The 19,364-nt window shown below is 45.5% G+C and overlaps 1 protein-coding gene across 1 annotated transcript in view; it reads right to left on the bottom strand.

Moving 5' to 3' along the window:
* The window catches only part of LOC142558420 (calcium-activated chloride channel regulator 1-like), a 116,253-nt gene that overhangs the window by 4,067 nt on the left and 92,822 nt on the right, over window positions 1–19,364 (bottom strand). Inside the window, exons 9-10 of the mRNA XM_075670555.1 lie at window positions 16,601–16,720; window positions 13,157–13,432 (exon numbers count right to left, since the gene is read on the bottom strand). Of these exons, the coding sequence (XP_075526670.1) occupies window positions 13,157–13,432; window positions 16,601–16,720 (396 nt within the window). The remainder of the gene's footprint in view (window positions 1–13,156; window positions 13,433–16,600; window positions 16,721–19,364) is intronic.

Below are 19,364 nucleotides of genomic sequence, written 5' to 3'. Positions count from 1 at the left end.
ATTTTTTAAGCATGGAGCATGTCATGCCTCTCAAGTGAGCTGCTTTGCACTACACCACATGATGCTCGACTAGAAAATTTACCAAGCAATAAGTTACTAGATGTAACTAAAAACAGCAAAGTCTGAAGTTAACATAACCTACAGCTCCTAAAGTCGGTAATTATTAAATTATGGCAAGGAAAAAACAGCCTGAATAAACTTATGTCTGCACTGTCTGCAAACAAACTTTTATCGTTAAGAAAATGCATATCCTCACGTAAACAAAAAGCAAGGAATTGTGTTAAATATATACGATCAGGTGCCCTTCTTCATACACCCTCTTTTTAATGCACTGTAAGGGTTATCACGATCAAAAATGCAGATCCAACACAGTGTTGAAATATAAATTCCACGAAGCTTGTCCGAGTTGGTGAGGTTGCAGCTATAGCAAACCACATGAGCACAGCATCACTGCCTGTGGCTGTTAACTCTGTGGGTCATAGATGACGGTAATGTGTGATGCTTCAAGTGGAAAATGTTTAGAGGATGAGAAGAGAGGTTTTGTAGAAGATAGCTTCGTGTAGTGATGCTGCGAAGTCTTCAACGTGTGACACTAGCTAGCAGTCGGGGACGGTAGCATCAAACATTGGTAGGTCTCATTCAAGTCACCTGGAGTCATCTTGGGTACCATGTGCAATGGTCTTAATCATGGGCTGGAAAATGGATGCACGATTCCCAGTTCCAGCATGTGCTCAAACACGCAGCAGGTAATCTTGAGCAGGCCTGCAGCTAGGCAACGTGAGTGAGCATGGGTAGAAGGTCCAGTAGTGATAGGTGTATGCGTAGACAAATAAATAAATAAATATCAAAATGCAGTTAAGGCTTCATACCCCGTGTGTCTCACTAGCGTACCCATTCTGGGGGATTAGCAAAGAATGAGCACATACTCAGTTGCGCATACCCTGTTCCGATGTTGTCGATTACGCCATACAATAACCAGCAGTAGGTTGTCTATTTGTGTACATACCCAGTGACCCAAGCAGTCACAACTATATATGGCACGAAAACGACGACAAAGGGCATGCCCTGGGGAAGCGGCAAAGAAAGTGTCGGAATAAAAAACTGGAAATAATGAAAGAGGATGATGTGCAGGAAGCTGATGGTGCATAGTACTTTACAGTCAGAAACACATTCAAACAAATGAGAAACAGCAGAGCTGTGCTAAATTTCGCTCACCTTGAATACCCACAAAACTCGTAATTTTTGGACGAACAATGCGCCCGGTTCTCTTGTACGAAAAGCTTTCAAGGTAACATTGATCTCTATAGATATCTTGCCTTTTGTAAACCAACTCCATACTATGCCTACAGAATTCTTAACAGTACCAGGCTACTATGGCATCTGCTGCCCTTCACCATGTTTCCCTCCCCTTGGCAGAAATTCCTAAATTAAGAATGCCGATTATCTGCTCTTTCCATTAAATGACCTATCCAGCTCCACTTCAGTTACTCTCAGCCAGTATATTGGCTACACTCATTTGCTGTCCAAAAAGTACTGTATAGTTCTTGTCTCATAATGCTAAACCTGTCATAGTCTAATCCACCAAGCATTGCACAGTCCTGTTTGTTTTCAAGATTCTTTGTTATCCACCAAGTTTCAGCCCTTGAGCTTAGTGCCGGTAGAATACACTGATTGTGTAGTTTTCTAGGATAACAAGAAACTCAACTAGGCACTCCAATTTATTCTTATTAGGTGTTATACTCATGATCCAGGTCCCCTGTGACTACTTGGCCCAGGCAAGCATACTTCTGTAACAGGTTCGAGAAGCTGTTCACCAACCAAGGTGTCATGCCAAAGAGAAGGCCAGTAAATGCTATGGCACCAAACAGAGACATATGGCCATTTGAAAAAGCGCATGGCTGCATGAGAGGTGCAAGCAGATGGGATTCCGAGCATAAGAACCTCAGACGTGTCGGCACTTTGTCCAGCAACATCTACAGACAATTTGATGCGCTGGTCTGGGTCCCACCCACCTTCACAGTTGGCATCACCTGGACATTGCTTGGCAAGAAGGCACCGTGGACAACCGGAACTAGAACTCGGCTTCCAATCTGGCCTTGTCTATAGCCGATGGATTTGCAGCAGGAGTTCACGATAAAAGTGAGCGAGCATGGCATGTTAAACATCGCAGACGCCTTAGGGCGTTTATGGTGAATTCATTTTGACTGTACTCACACTGCAATAATATTCACTACAGCATGCTCTGTTCCTGCTATTAGTTTTGAAGATTCATATGGTAGTGCTGCTGCTGTAAGCATCTATAAGATAATGTAAAACTAATTACTCTTTTGTTTCCTCTGTATTCATTGTACTTTTTCCGTCACGGCCGCTCGATCAAGCATACATGAGCATGCCTCCTGTGTCGCGCAGAGCTTGGGCAAAGCTGTAAAACAGGTGGTGACAGTGGCAGCCACCAGTTTTGTGGCGATGCCACTATTCCGGGATAGGTCTGTGGGAATCCGCTGACCAGCCTTGAGGAATGGATTCTTTGAGTGTGTTCGATTAAGTTTGCGTCATGCTTGCGTTCGGTGTTTATCGTCATTCTTATTTTGGTACAGTCGAAAAACGTTGACGCCTCCATAGGAATGCTTTATATATAGAATAGACAATGAAGCTTATGATAGTGCTTTCAGCTGCTCTTACGTCTTTACTACTTACCACAGTACTAGTGAAAAGAAATTACAAACAAAAGTGTGGAACGTAAGGAAGCTAGTGTCATCTTTTTGTGCGGTAACGAAAAGTAAAGCAGTAGAATGAAGAGGATTAGAGGAACCTCCGAAACTAATGGCACCGCATTTGTGTGATGGCGGTGAGCAGCAGGACATTTTTGTGTGCCCTGAAGACATTCGAAATACGCTGAGCCTAGTAAAATAGGCGCAATAGGTGCAAAAGGTGCATTAGGTGCAAAGGTACATTAGGTGCAAACAATAAAGTAAAATTAATTTTTTTTCTTTCCCACTTGAGCTGTTTCAAGTCCACTAGTTTCCAAGACTGCTCTACGCTTCTGATGGCTTGTTCTATATCCGTTCTGCAGAAAATTCGGACAGTGACAAAATTATCATGCAGTGAGGTGTGCCCATCTGAGCCAAAATCCCAAGATTTGGGAGGGACCCCCTAGAAGAAGCTACACTAGGTAACCTAGTCGACTTAGTCTGGGGCTCTCGGGTAAATAACATATACGTATAGTGAAAGTACAGTCCAGGACCGTCAACCGCGGGTTACCCCTCTCCCCCTCCCTTTGTGCCAGTAGCGTGGTCTTCAGTAGACCGCCGACGCCTCAGGTGGCGTAAACTCGTGAAAGTGATCGTTTGGGAATGCCGCTGATGCCTTCGCAGCGTGTACCCACGTCCACCAATGCATGCGTTTCCTCGCACTTTTCCCCGGCTGTTAGCTTAAGCATTGCCTTCTCTCAAAACATATGTTCATCAAACCGTCAAGCGCGGCGGAGATTTTCCGTGCTGCCTGCTATCGCACAGGTGCTTATTATGTTTTGAGTAAAAGGATAGTCGTCATCTGGCAAAGGTAGGGGCACCCATACGCATGCTAGCAATCGTCAGCGCGTGAAACACGATAGTGCGAGTGCTGCTCCTCTGCAGCACACGTTATCGCGCTGCAAAACGTTCTACAGAGAGTAACTGAAAGCACATGAGTTGCTCATGAATCTGGACACCTGTTACCCTAACGCAACCACCATGTTTCAGTGATTTGCGGTACACGATTTGTGTACAGTCGTCAGCCGATGAAAGACATGACGAGCGCTGTTAATTCTGACGCGGCAAACCGTACGAGATACGGCGGCGAGTAACTGAGAGCACACGAGTTATACATGAATGTGAACACCTCCAACTTTAATCACGCCGCCATGTATCAGTGATTCTCCTTACACCAAGATTGAGCACAGAATCTACTTAAGGGCTCACGGTCGCGTTGTCGCATATCATTCGTTGACGACTAGACACAGGGGATAAGTCGCATACGCGAGTTTTCCTAAAATAATTAATTGATGCAACGCTGGCACTGCGATCGTTCTGACACCACGGGGAGGGCCGTTAGTACGCGGATTTGTCTAATCTTCTTGATCATTGCTTCAGGTGTTCTTGCCGCTTTGCTTACTACCCTTTGTGTGTCTTTAAGTGACCTAAATTCCAAAGCAGTTTCACATTTTCTAAAAGGATAAGGCAATAAAGCTCTTGAGCATACATAATCACTACGGAGTGCCGCGAATATACCTTTTCATCATCATCATCATCATCATCATCATCATCATCATCATCATCATCATCCTCATCAGCCTAGTTACGCCCACTGCAGGGCAAAGGCCTCTCCCATACTTCTCCAACTACCCCGGTCATGTACTAATTGTGGCCATGTTGTCCCTGCAAACGTCTTCATTTCATCCGCCCACCTAACTTTCTGCCGCCCCCTGCTACGCTTCCCTTCCCTTGGAATCCAGTCCGTAACCCTTAATGACCATCGGTTATCTTCCCTCCTCATTACATGTCCTGCCCATGCCCATTTCTTTTTCTTGATTTCAACTAAGGTGTCGTTTACCCGCGTTTGTTGCCTCACCCAATCTGCTCTTTTCTTATCCCTTAACGTTACACCCATCATTCTTCTTTCCATAGCTCGTTGCGTCGTCCTCAATTTCAGCAGAACCCATTTCGTAAGCCTCCAGGTTTTTGCCCCATATGTGAGTACTGGTAACACACAGCTGTTATACACTTTCCTTTTGAGGGATAGTGGTAACCTGCTGTTCATGATTTGAGAATGCCTGCCAAACGCATTCCAGCCCATTCTTATTCTTCTGGTTATTTCAGTCTCATGATCCGGATCCGTGGTCACTACCTGCCCTAAGTAGATGTATTCCCTTACCACTTCCAGTGCTTCGCTACCTATCGTAAACTGCTGTTTTCATCCGAGACTGTTAAACAATACTTTACTTTTCTGCAAATTAATTTTCAGACCCGCCCTTCTGCTTTGCCTCTCCAGGTCAGTGAGCATGCATTGCAATTGGTCTCCTGAGTTACTAAGCAAGGCAATATCATCAGCGAATCGCAAGTTGCTAAGGTATTCTCCATCAACTTTTACCCCCAATTCTTCCCACTCCAGGCCTCTGAATACCTCCTGTAAACATGCTGTGAATAGCATTGGAGATATCGTATCTCCCTGTCTGACGCCTTTCTTTATAGGGATTTTGTTACTTTCTTTGTGGAGGACTACGGTGGCTGTGGAGCCGCTATAGATATCTTCCAGTATTTTTACATATGGCTCATCTACACCCTGATTCCGTAATGCCTCCATGACTGCTGAGGTTTCGACTGAATCAAACGCTTTCTCGTAATCAATGAAAGCTATATATAAGGGTTGGTTATATTCTGCACATTTCTCTATCACTTGATTGACACTGTGAATATGGTCTATTGTTGAGTAGCCTTTACGGAATCCTGCCTGGTCCTTTGGTTGACAGAAGTCTAAGGTGTTCCTGATTCTATTTGCGATTACCTTAGTAAATACTTTGTAGGCAACGGACAGCAAGCTGATCGGTCTATAATTTTTCAAGTCTTTGGCGTCCCCTTTCTTATGGATTAGGATTATGTTAGCGTTCTTCCAAGATTCCGGTACGCTCGAGGTTATGAGGCATTGCGTATACAGGGTGGCCAGTTTCTCTAGAACAATCTGACCACCATCCTTCAACAAATCTGCTGTTACCTGATCCTCCCCAGCTGCCTTCCCCCTTTGCATAGCTCCTAAGGCTTTCTTTACTTCTTCTGGCGTTACCTGTGGGATTTCGAATTCCTCTACGCTATTCTCTCTTCCACTATCGTCGTAGGTACGACTGGTACTGTATAAATCTCTATAGAACTCCTCAGCCACTTGAACTATCTCATCCATATTAGTAACGTTATTTCCGGCTTTGTCTCTTAACGCACACGTCTGATTCTTGCCTATTCCTAGTTTCTCTTCACTGTTTTTAGGCTTCCTCCGTTCCTGAGAGCCTGTTCAATTCTATCCATATTATAGTTTCTGATATCCGCTGTCTCACGCTTGTTGATTAACTTAGAAAGTTCTGCCAGTTCTATTCTAGCTGTAGGGTTAGAGGCTTTCATACATTGGCGTTTCTTGATCAGATCTTTCGTCTCCTGCGATAGCTTACTGGTTTCCTGTATAACGGCGTTACCACCGACTTCTATTGCGCACTCCTTAATGATGCCCATGAGATTGTCGTTCATTGCTGCAACACTAAAGTCCTCTTCCTGAGTTAAAGCCGAGTACCTGTTCTGTAGCTTGATCCGGAATTCCTCTAGTTTCCCTCTTACCGCTAACTCATTGATTGACTTCTTGTGTACCAATTTCTTCCGTTCCCTCCTCAAGTCTAGGCTAATTCGAGTTCTTACCATTCTATGGTCACTGCAGCGTACCTTGCCGAGCACGTCTACATCTTGTATGATGCCAGGGTTCGCGCAGAGTATGAAGTCGATTTCATTTCTTGTCTCACCATTCGGGCTCCTCCACGTCCACTTTCGACTAACCCGCTTGCGGAAAAAGGTGTTCATTATCCGCATATTATTCTGTTCTGCAAACTCTACTAATAATTCTCCTCTGCTATTCCTAGAGCCTATGCCATATTCCTCCACTGACTTGTCTCCAGCCTGCTTCTTGCCTACCCTGGCATTGAAGTCGCCTATCAGTATAGTGTATTTTGTTTTGACTTTACCCATCGCCGATTCCACGTCTTCATAAAAGCTTTCGACTTCCTGGTCATCATGACTGCATGTAGGGGCATAGACTTGTACCACCTTCAATTTGTACCTCTTATTAAGCTTCACAACAAGACCTGCCACCCTCTCGTTAATGCTATAGAATTCCTGTATGTTATCAGCTATTTCCTTATTAATCAGGAATCAGACTCCTAGTTCTCGTCTCTCTGCTAAGCCCCGGTAACACAGTACATGCCCGCTTTTTAGCACTGTATATGCTTCTTTTGTCCTCCTAACCTCACTGAGCCCTATTATATCCCATTTACTACCCTCTAATTCCTCCAACAACACTGCTAGACTCGCCTCGCTAGATAGCGTTCTAACGTTAAACGTTGCCAAGTTCAGATTCCAATGGCGGCCTGTCCGGAGCCAGGTATTCTTAGCACCCTCTGCAGCGTCACAGATCTGACCGCCGCCGTGGTCAGTTGCTTCGCGGCTGCTGGGGACTGAGGGCCGGGGTTTGATTGTTGTATTCATATAGGAGGTTGTGGCCCAGTACTGCACCAGGGTGGCCAATCCTGCTATGGTGAGAGAGTGCGTTACCGGTTCTGGTCACCGGGATCAGGCCGCACTCCAGGCCTGTTTGTGCAATTTTCTCAACACACGTTTTTTTTGTATTTTCCGGTGGAGAATTGCGCTGCACCGGGATTTGAATCACGGTCCTTTTGCACTGGAGACGGATACTCTACCGTCCCCGCAGGAGTTCAATTAAAAATTCGAGAATGGGGTTTTGCGTGACAAAACCACTTTCTGATTATGCACGCCTTAGTGGAGGACTCCGAAAATTTCGACCACCTGGGGTTCTTTAACGTGCACCAAATTCTAAGTACACGGGTGTTTTCGCATTTCGCCCCCATCGATATGCGGCCGCCGTGGCCGGGGTCCGATCCCGCGACCTCGTGCTCAGCAGTCTAACACCATGACCACTGAGCAACCACGGCGGGTCCCGCAGGAGTTGTACGCCTCATTTAACCTACAGTGGTGCCCAATTTGATCAGTCAAGGTGGGCCAATCTGAGCTCGGTTATACCGCATGGATGGCACTCGGCTAGAGAACCTGGTATTTATGACCTGCACATGTGTGGCCACACATAATTGAGGATATATAATTTTTTTTAGGAGGGTTTACGTACAGTGATAAAATGAAGGAAAAGACATTAAAAAGAAAGAAAAAAAAAGGGGGAAAAAAAAGGAACATAACTTGTGATTTGAACTCGTGATCCTTCAATGTTGCCCGGAAAGGTAGCTCAGTCGGTTGGTTCGTCAAGCCAGCGGTTACTTTCAAGCGCCATAGCTCCTGCTCCGAGCCTCATACTTATGTGGAAAGGGGCTGGTGTTGTCCGCGACAGTCGATTTTTCGTTAACAAACTATAACACGGCAATCAGCACTCGAATAAATTATAACCCTAATAATAATTGTAAATATTCATCTCATCTATAGGATCTAAAGCGCGCGCTGTTTCTTGCCTCTGCGTGTAGTAGTTAAGAGAGCTAGTTTAAGGGCGGAGAAGAGGGAAGGAAAGGAAAGCAAACTTGCAGCGCCGTGGTTTTAAAGCGCAACCGTGGTAGAGAAACGGAAAGGCGATATAAGCATGCGTGGCCATGATACGCACACGACAAACTGCCTTACAATTTAGACTTGAGGGGTAGTTTCGTTAACAAACTATAACACGGCAATCAGCACTCGAATATAATTATAACCCTAATAATAATTGTAAATATTCATCTCATCTATAGGATCTAAAGCGCGCGCTGTTTCTTGCCTCTGCGTGTAGTAGTTAAGAGAGCCAGTTTAAGGGCGGAGAAGAGGGAAGGAAAGGAAAGCAAACTTGCAGCGCCGTGGTTTTAAAGCGCAACCGTGGTAGAGAAAAGGAAAGGCGATATAAGCATGCGTGGCCATGATACGCACACGACAAACCGCCTTACAACATTTAGACTTGAGGGGAAGCTTCGTTAACAAACTATAACACGGCAATCAGCACTCGAATACGACGAGAGAAATTATTGAGACGTGGAAAATTCCCTTGAAATAAATCTGGTTTGCGAGACAAATGCTTGTATGTATTGAATCTCTTAAAAGATGAGGGGGGAAATATGCGCTCACCGAGAGGGCATCGTCAGCACGAGACCACCACCAGGCTCCTTACGGGGATGTGGAGAGCTTCGCGGCCGGAACGAAGCCTACCCTCTCCGCCGGCCAGGCGTGGAAAACGCGCTTTCCGATCGCTCAAGGTTGCGCAGGAATAGTATAGATCTAGCGTCTAGGAAAAGCTTTCACAGGTGCGAGGGCGGCACGCATAGCGTGGGAAGCTAGCCGCCGGAATAGCTATCTTCGAGAGCTATTCTATATTATATTATATTATACTTCGAGAGCTATGACTGATGCTTTTCTATATATATGTATTCATCTCATCTATGCGATCGCATGCGCGCGCTATTTCTTTGTCTCTGCGTGAATTAGTTAAGAGAGCCAGTTTAAGGGCGGAGAAGAGGGAAGGAAAGGAAAGCAAACTTGCAGCGCCGTGGTTTTAAAGCGCAACCGTGGTAGAGAAACGGAAAGACGATATAAGCATGCGTGGCCATGATACGCACACGACAAACTGCCTTACAATATTTAGACTTGAGGGGTAGTTTCGTTAACAAACTATAACACGGCAATCAGCACTCGAATAAATTATAACCCTAATAATAATTGTAAATATTCATCTCATCTATAGGATCTAAAGCGCGCGCTGTTTCTTGCCTCTGCGTGTAGTAGTTAAGAGAGCTAGTTTAAGGGCGGAGAAGAGGGAAGGAAAGGAAAGCAAACTTGCAGCGCCGTGGTTTTAAAGCGCAACCGTAGTCCAAGTAGGCCAAATTGAAACGTGCCAAGCTTCTCAACGTCGTTGATTGCGCGCGAGAATTTCTTTATGGGCTTTCATGCCGGTTTTTCAAAGCATGCGTACGCCTGTCGTAGTGGTTTCAATATCTCGCTTCTCTGCTAGAGGTCCTCTGTTTGAATCCTGCCGTCGGAGAATTTAATTACGTTTCACTTTAGTTATTTTTAACACCGTGGTTTCTTGCAAATTATAAGTTTTCAAGCTCACGAAAACTGTTTAAAGACAGAACGTTGAAGCTAGCTTAGGCAAATTTATGTGCTAAGCATGGTTCCCTTGCCGGCTGGTACACCCAATTTGCCGTTCCCGTAGACACTAGCGCCATAGTTCTCTACGTCTATATATTTCAGTGTAAGCAGTGTGGGTGCCGCCCTAAATAAAAGAAATGTGACGTTTCAGCCAAAAACAGAAACCAAAATGACGTGCGACATCATCGAGGCCCACAGAAATCAAGTGTTGAATGAAAACTGTGTGAGTGCGCCATCTGTTTTTTATCTGACAAAAGAATTGCACCATTTATCGGGTGACCTGTCGTGAGGACCCGCTTTCTCCAACCGCGCGATGCAGCATGTAAAGGTGATCATTCCGTGTCTTCACATTCTTTTATGTTTTTTTATTATACTGACGATGCGCACTAGCGTATTTACATGTACGTCCTTCATCTCTGTAAATTCAGTTGTTAGCGCTACGTGCGGCTCTCGTGTGCATCTTTTGCGTCCTCGCCTTTCGCGCTGTTCCCTAGATCAAGACTTTGAATCAACTAGCCGACACGTTCACTTCATTAGATCCCTCTAGGGATGATTTTAGGACACTCTGTGACCGGTGCTAGCTGGATTGAAGCCGCGACTCCGAGAAAGTACCGCGACGCTATCCCCACTCGGCTACCATAGCGTGTGATAGCGGACGCTTTATCTTGACGCAAACATAATTTTTGGAGAATCGCTTGTGGCCTGTAGCACAAATCTACTTATCGAGCTGGATTACTCGCATAGGGCATTACTTACATAGAAGAAGATAGTGCTGCAGACAAATTAACACGTTTTCACTAATGTACCAGTCGACTAATAACGTTAACGCACGTATAGCCATATAACAATTGAAGCTAGGGATTTCATTAGGCACATACGCTTATAACGAATTTTTAAACTAGCACTGTCTTAGATATGAGTCCAGTCAAACTGGCGGTAAGAAATACACTGTTATTCCACTTACCTTTATCACAAAAAGTTTTTTAATTTAATGTAACAGAAAAGTTACTGAAACATCAGTGCATTGTTGCATATTGCCATCTCGTAATCTTTCTAATCATCACAATAAAACTAATTATGATTCTGCTTTCACTTCAAATTTTCGGAACTCTCATCTCAAAACTGCTCTAATTAACAGAATTGATCCTAAGAGGATATGACTGTCGAAATGGCCAGCTTCAATTCGCAAATTCTAGCATGTGCCTTAAGTAGCTAGTTTGAATAATTTAGCGAACGTTAGTCAACTGTTTAAATATCCTCCTGAGTTCCGAGGTGTATTAATGTTTACAGATTTCTGTGAGCTTTTCAGAAATTGATTTTTACGTTACAGAGACAAAAAGTGAATTTTAGTTTTTCACAATTATCGGGTGTTTTAGCACAGCATGATGTCCAATACATTGGACACTGGAACTCTACCCGGTCATTTTTGTGGTAGTGGATATGCAGTAGCAAAGGGCAAACTTAATATTGCAAATGGCTTCAAAAGTGCAAAATCTGTTCAATAATGGAAATTTCATTACAGAAAAAGAACGAGCGATAATGTGTGAGGAATAGAACTTACTTTTTCGGCGGTTGCCGTAGAAAGCCGTGCAGTTGAATGCCGCCATTGCAAACACCCCTGGTGGCCAAACTACTAATGCATTTTCAACAAAACTTTATAGGTGGCGCTAGTAGGTGTCTAAAATATTGGACAATTCGGTTTTACGGGCTAAAAACATGCTGCTGCCTGGGTAGTGACGGAGTATTTGATGTCCAATATATTGGTGAAATACCCCATAGCCGGCACTCAGGAGGATATAGTTTTTTTTTATTTCTCATGAAATAATGTCCGCCACTCAGGGCAATGTATCGCAGTATTTGCCAAAGACGATACAATATTTGCAAAAGACGATATTTGCCGAAGACATGCCACAGATGATTTTTGATAAATTGTTAGCTATAAAAAGCTATATTCATATAGCTGAGGTATCGCGCAATGTGAGCCTTGAATACACTTGCATGGACGATGCTTTTGTAATACGGCAAAGATAAAAAACAGCTTCGATTATTCACCTTCATGCCCCGAGGGTGTTGCAGAAGGGAGTGGAATGCATGACAAACGAATGTATATAACACAGAAATGCGGCAGTACAGGAAACAAGAATAGCGCAGGATTGCTGCAATACAGAAAACAAAAACAGAAAAAGGTAACTATGCTGCAGCAAAATTCTGATTACTGAAGATACACAAGATCCTCAATAGCCGATTTAAACAAGCCAGTGTCGGTAATTGCGGCACTTGAAGTGGTCAGGCGGTTCTATCGTTACTTGTCCTAGGAATTAATGAGTAAAAATATGAGTTAGTCCGAGAAAACAAGATGCCTACTTTATGAAGGTAATCTTTACGGGATGAAATGTACTCTGGATCAGATGGAAGGACTTCAATCTGATAATTTTACGTGACAGAGAGCTAACCGAGACGCTTTCTGTCGTAAGGGAAGAAGAGAAAAGTTCCAACTAGTTTTAATGGCAGACACACTAGACAGACAAGAGTAGTTGTGAAGTACGAATCTTGCGCTTAGATTTTGCACTGATTACAAAGTTTGGATGAGAGACAAAAGACCAAAATCCCACACCGAGCATGCATATTCAAGGTTTTGGCGTGCGAGCGATTAATAGAGTAGAAGTTTTAATGAAGATGGTGCCATAGAGAAATTGCGGCTTAAACACCCAGCATACGATTGTCATTATTGACAATAAAGTTAATATGTGTATGGAAGAACAGAATATTGGTTATGAAAACATCTTCAGAATCATCAAAACAATGCCAGGGTGTCCTCCTCGTATACTTAGCACAAACAAAAGCCGAGATTTCCAAACAAAGGAAATAGATTTTTGATACCTACAGCCTAATGCAAATCAATACAATACAAAAAAGTCAACTACGTGCGCGATGTTCATAGGCATTTCTTGTGGGTTTTTTTTTCGGCAGGGCACCATTGTGAACACTAAATAAGAAAGCAAGGTGTCACCTCACTCACTAGCAATTAACATCTTTAAAAATATTCGGCAATATCTAGGCTTGCATTATTCGCGACACTCGTCTCAACCGCAGTGTCCTCGACGCTAGTTACGCCCAAACGGAAATAAAGAAGCCAAAACTCGAGTTGCTTTTGTGACCAGCACTAACCTTCCTGCTGAGTATTCTGAAGCCACGTGTCCGTGTGTTCGTGAATCGCGTTCACAGACATTACGCACCTTTTCCATTTGTCATGTGCGCCCCAGGCCAAGTCCATTTAAGAGTGATGATAGGAGTTCTGTCCTTCAGAACATGCCCACCGGCAGTCCGAAAGTTAGAGATTCTGGCAGGAGGAACATCAGCCTGGAGCAGGTTACTGGCGACCGTGAATGAACCACCAGCTATGACCCTTTGGAATGGGGGCGTGGGCTCAATGTCTTCCAAAAGGTCATCGGCCGGTGTGTAGTTTGCTGGCACCGGCTCGATGGCGCTGATGTTTATTTCTGGCAATCCTTCTGGAAGCCACAAAGCCAACGTGTTACTGTATTGTCAACAAAGCGTAGTGGTAGTAACATAGCATTTACCACATAGCAGCGGCATTATCCAGAAACAACCAGTTCAAATAACGTCTGCTAAGCTATCGCTTCGGGAATGCATGCCTGAGGCCCCAGAGCAAAACACCACAAATACTCAGGTCACGCAGATACAGGCAATGACTATCATCCCTTGTGCTACTTTTTGCGGCGTAACTGCTATCCTCCAGTCGCTCGAAATTTTTCGTGGCATGCTCACCCAAGAAACCGCAAACTCAAAAAGGGTTTGTGTCGGTGTTTTCACGTAACAAAACTATGTTACTTTCTCGTATATACGAATTACAATTCGATGCTGTCATGTCTGTAGGTTGTGTATAAGTCGTACACGTTTTCTGACACATTATACTTCGAGAAATTCAATTAGTCCAATACCTGCAAGAATGAAGACGAATGACGATGGACATCAAACGGCAGCTCCAAAAGGGCATTGTCTTTCAGCGCACGGGTAACAGCATTGTTTCCTCGTGTGTTCATATTACAACGCGAAGCTACCGTGTCTGCCGCTTGTGCATAAATCGTACCTTACGCATTTTTCGACGCTATTTGCTTTTAAACACAAATTTTGTTCAATAAGGCAGTTGCGATTGGCGGATGGCCTGGAAGAACGATGCGCGTGCCCGCGTGACGCACGACGCCTGTGGTGGTGGAGCTTGCGCAACGTTGTTTACCTTCAGGTGGGGTGACGGTACCTGTCTAACATAGACATCAGCTTCGCTGTACAGGGTGGAATGGAGGCGGGCTTTTGTTTTCATGGCCATACCTCATGCATGCTGATGATATCTATGTAAGTTTAAAGGGTGTAAGTGTTGTCCGAAAAAAAAAGTCAACTCATCCCCTAGTGGTTCACATCCATCGAAGACATGTCTCCTTGAACAAGTTGGGGTAAGGAGTGGGGCGTTGTAATTGCGCACGGCGCTCTATCGCGTCACGCCTCGAGTGGCGGGATTACGAGGAGCATGCGACTGCTTACAATGTTTCGCCCGCTATCTTTTGGGCCGGCCAACACATTCCGACTGCACGTACTAATGGGATGCCTTTAGACTGCACTATCTGCGGGTCTCCCCTCGAAAGAGGCGCAAATATACCCGATAAGAAAAAGGAAGCGTTCTCGCTTATGTAGGCCTTGTTTTTAAATGACGCCATAAAGCACGTAAAACAATTTACATTTATTTTCACAGAATAAGGTAGACAATCCTGGCATTGCGCTTGTCGTCCCACTGCGTATAGTGTAATGGATAACGCTTGCACCGGACAGTGATTTGTGTGCTGCCGTATTGCACAACCCATCTCACTGCTTCTCGGCCCCACAAGGCCCCTACGTGCCGCGGAATTGACGCTGACGCTTTCTCCTTAATTAAAACAAGAGTGTGCTTTCATTCCACCAAGCTGATTCCGCAAAGCGATTATATGTCATTTCTGTTGTGAAGTTAGAAAAAAAAAGACCGATGAAAAAAACATGGCTCGTAAAAAGCTGCAAAATAAATAGGAATTCACTTCCTAGTCTTCCAGTGCAGCTATATAGCCCAGATAAATGGTATCAATAATAAGGGGCTGGGGCGGCTTATTTGAGTGCCACCCATACTGCTTGCGCTAAATCACATTTAAAGGCCATCTTACTCCAAGCCCTCACAATTTTCGCAAGTTATAAATGATAAATTGGGTCATACTGTCAATACGATAAATCCAACAGGTGACTGTACCCCAGACGCCGACTGTCTACAAATGTTGAACGCCGCATGCTTTTCGCATTTACCAAAGAGACTATTACCCAGGACTTTTTCTAACCAATTACCGTAACACTGCATATGCTGTTGATTATATTCTCGGTAGAAGACATTCTTAATTATGAAAAAAAGCTATCTCTCTACTTTCGTAGGTGGGGACGAGATCAACTGAAAGCTGCTGAATGAGTGCTAAACATATTAGACCGAGAAGTCTGAGAAATTTGTTGTCACTGTTAATTGTCTGCTGTTACATTACAAGACTATTGGAAAGGAAAAAACGTCGTTGCAGTTGTTCAAACAGTGAATAATGACTCCCATTTTTATTTAGCTCCACATTTTATTAAGCTGTGTGCCATGCAGAATAATTAAACTTCTCATATATTCTCACATTAACTTGTTTCACTCAGTAATTGACATTCAACCTCGTCAACGCTGATTAAGTAAGGAGCTTTCTTGTAAAGAGCCGTTAGCAATCTTGCTCCATGCCTTGTCACGTAAACCTTGATAATAACTTCGAAACTGATGCCATCTATTTTACGTACGATGACGACTTGGATAGAAACTAGTGTCAATGCTTGCTAATTACATTGTTATAGTTGAGCCTATATACGTTGTAATTTGAATAGATAAATTATCAGCCAATTGTTATTGCCAATAACAAGTCGTACAAACTGGGTTCTCTGAGTCATCGCTTTACTGACATGCACACATGTCCAGCGGGACGAAACACTCTTTGAGCGAGCTGTAGATACTGACAGTAGAAACAATAGGCTTAGAAATGCCGGAGAGATATGAGTGCTGATTTCAAATATTTCCGGGTGGTGAGCCGTGATCTTATGAATGCGCGTGCCGAGCAGTCTCGCCAGGGCAGAAAATAGCGGCGAGCTTTGGAATTGTCGGCCTCTGCCCGTAGCCACACGAAAAGGATGACCATGCCGACAAAACCACGTAACAAGAAATGCTTCCGCCACTATTTCGACCGTGATTTCATGCAGAGGCGTCACCTTAGGTCACCGTGAGTACCGGTTGACACACGTGAGGAGGCATCTGAAAACTTCGCAGGGTGGAAGAGGCCCCACCAAGTCTAAGTGCACATGATCGTATCGGCTCTCTGGTGGTCGAAACGGCGGCACAACTGAATGCACATACCGGGTCACTTTCACGGTTTGGCACGCCTGGCAGCTTCTTGCCCAGCTTCAAACAACTTTGTTGATCCCTGGTCAGACTGGCCAGATACGCATTGACTCATATATTGAACGCCGAAATTGATGGGACAAGTGCGAGCGAGGAACTGCCTGCAATGTATCGCAAGTGACCAATGTTGTTGTCTATGTAAACGCCTCCTCCGCAAGCTGGAGTGACGAACCTTTTTCCCGCCACTGGCGCAGCTCGGGGTCCTGCTGCTCAGTGGAGGCTAGAGCTTGGAAATCCACAGGGCCATCAGGCACAGCGCTGATCCGTGACAGTGCGTGAGCTGCCTGGTTTTCTGTCCCAGAGATATGGTGGATGTCGGTAAAAAATTCGGAGATCAAGGAAAGTTGCCGAAGCTCACGTGCTGAGCACGAGGAAATATTGTTCTTGAATATGAAGGCTAGCGGCCTGGGGTCAGTCGGAATGTAAAACCTACAGCCCTCAAGAAAAAAAACCGGAATGATTGACAACGGATTAGATGTCCAACATGTCCCTCGCGAAGGTGCTGTAGCGAGCTTTTTTATGTTTGAGACGCTTTGAGAAGAAGCCCAGTGGTCTCCAGTCTGTGCCATCGTGCTGCTGCAGTACTGCGCACACTGCCGTTGTCGATGCTTCTATCATAAGGCGAGCTGGCGCATCGGGCAAGGGATGAATCAGCAACACTGCAGTCGCGAACCGCGTCTTGGCTTGCTGAAAGGAGTGTTCGTGCTTCGAGGACCAGTGGAAGGTAGGCGTTCTTTTTTTGGGGTCGCGACTGAGCACGTTGGTAAGTGGTTGAAGAACTTGCGCACAGTTTGATATGAGGAGCCAGTGAAAATTTATGAGCGTTGGAAACTCGCACAACCTTTGAAAAGGTTGGAGAGGGGAAGTCCTCTATTGCGCGCACCCGTGATTCTTAGTGCCGTGATGGGCCTTGGTATGAAATGCGATTGTAGAGAAAATCCAGGGCTTCAACTTCGAAAATGCATTTCTGGGGCTTTAAGAACAGGCTGTGTTAATCCAGTCGCTCAAATAGAAGGCGAAGGTGTTCTTTGTGCTCTCCGCCTGTGCCACTTGCAAAGACAATGTCGTCAAAGTAGACAAAAATGAACGGGAGTCCGCGCTTAACCTCTTCAGTGAACCTTTGAAAAGTTTCCGCCGCATTTTTCTGATAGTAACGCATATGGCAAAAGTCAAATAGGCCAAATGAAGTAGTGACTGCTGTCTTCAGAGTATCGCTCGGCTCGACAGGAATTTGGTGCTACGCATTCATCAAAAAAATCTTGCTGTATAATTTGGCTCCTCCGAGATGAGCGCCGAGGTCATGTATGCGGGGAAGGGGATATTGATCCGGAGTAGTGATGGCATTTGAACCTCGGTAATCAGCACAAGGCTGCCCATTGCCACTGTCCTGCTTTGGAGCCTGATAAGGGAAGACCGATTGCTGGAGGAAGGACGGATAACCCCGAGCTGAAACGTGCGTTCGAACTCACGGCAGGCGACTTCCAACCTCCTTCGCGCTAGCCTCTGTGGCCAGGCGGCGACAGGTGTGCCGTTGGTGGTGATACGATGCGTCACCTTGTGTTTCGCGGCAGCACATCGTTTCGGGGCTTCGTGAGTTGCGGGGACCCAGCAAATATTTTGTCTTACGTTGACAGCAGCGGAAATGTGCAGATGTCAGATGAGGTGGACTGTAGACCAAGTAAATCGAGGGATGTGACGTTATAATTCAGGCGCCAACCGCGAACACTGACATCTAGGTTGAAATGGCTGAGGAAGTCCGTTCCCAGTAAGGCAAAGTCGACGTCGGCGATCACAAACACCCATCTGTTCAAGAACCAGAGTTCGATGCCTAGTGTTCTTTACCGGAATCCATACGACACGAACACAGTGTTACTACTCAGTGTGCGGAGCGTGGGTGCGGATTTGCCGCGTTGGCGATCTGCAGCTGTGGTGGGAACGATAGACAGTTCGGCTCCGGTGTCGACGGAAAAGGAGGTACCGGTGATGCGGCCGACCACGAAGAATAGGCGGCTTGCGCGAGGGCCGATGTCGCATGCCGCCGTTAGCGACTGGCCGGTGCATTTCGCGTCCATGAACAGGGCCAGATGCAGAGAATTGCTTGTTCGCGAAAGCGATGGTGGTGCGAGCACAACTGTGGCGGCGAGTCACTAGGATACGCTGCGAGACTGTGAAGGCGAATAGTTGCGCCGAAGTTGGTTGCCAGTATTGCCGCCCGTTGTCAGCTTCTCCCGCGCACTGGTAAGGTGGTTGACTGTTTCCTCCAGCTGCGTGAGTCGATCTCCCGCGCACTGGTAAGGCGGTTGACTGTTTCCTCCAGCTTCGTGAGTCGATCCCCTGGCTCTGGGACTCACGCAGCTGCGATAGAAGATTTGAAATCTATTTATGCGGTCAGCGAGTTCAGCTAGCCGATCAAGGCCAGTCTAGACGGAACTTGCCTATACCATGCGTGGGGACTGTGAGGGGCGTTGCAAGAAGCGCTGGCAGAAAACTGGAAGCTGCAGCTGTCGTATGCGGAGTGCTCCCTCAGTAACTTACGCAACCCGTACAGGAGTTGTGACGGTCGTTGGTCGCCGAGTTTCTCAAAGAGGAGCTGTTGAGGCCTACTCTATAGCGGTGGCTCGAGGCGGTGCAGGACCGTGCGTTTCAGGTAGTCGTATGCTATGGCTGAAGGCGTGTCCGTTAGCCAGTCGTCTATAGCATCGGCGATGACCCGTGCTATAGACGACGGAATAGATTTGAAGTAATGATCCGGAGTTGATCGAAAAAGGGTCTCTACTTGCATAACCCAAACGTCAGCATTGTTGGGCCAAAAACTGGAAAGCTGAAGCTCTGCGGCGGTGACAGGAGACGTAACCATGGCGTCATCTGTATCAGCAGGAATAAAAACAGCGTCGTACATGGCTAGTATTCCAAAAAAACTAACCTAAAGGTCCTTT

The sequence above is a fragment of the Dermacentor variabilis genome, chromosome 9 (assembly GCF_050947875.1).
Source record: "Dermacentor variabilis isolate Ectoservices chromosome 9, ASM5094787v1, whole genome shotgun sequence".
NCBI lineage: Eukaryota > Metazoa > Arthropoda > Arachnida > Ixodida > Ixodidae > Dermacentor > Dermacentor variabilis.
This window is presented reverse-complemented; position numbering and strand designations above follow the sequence as displayed.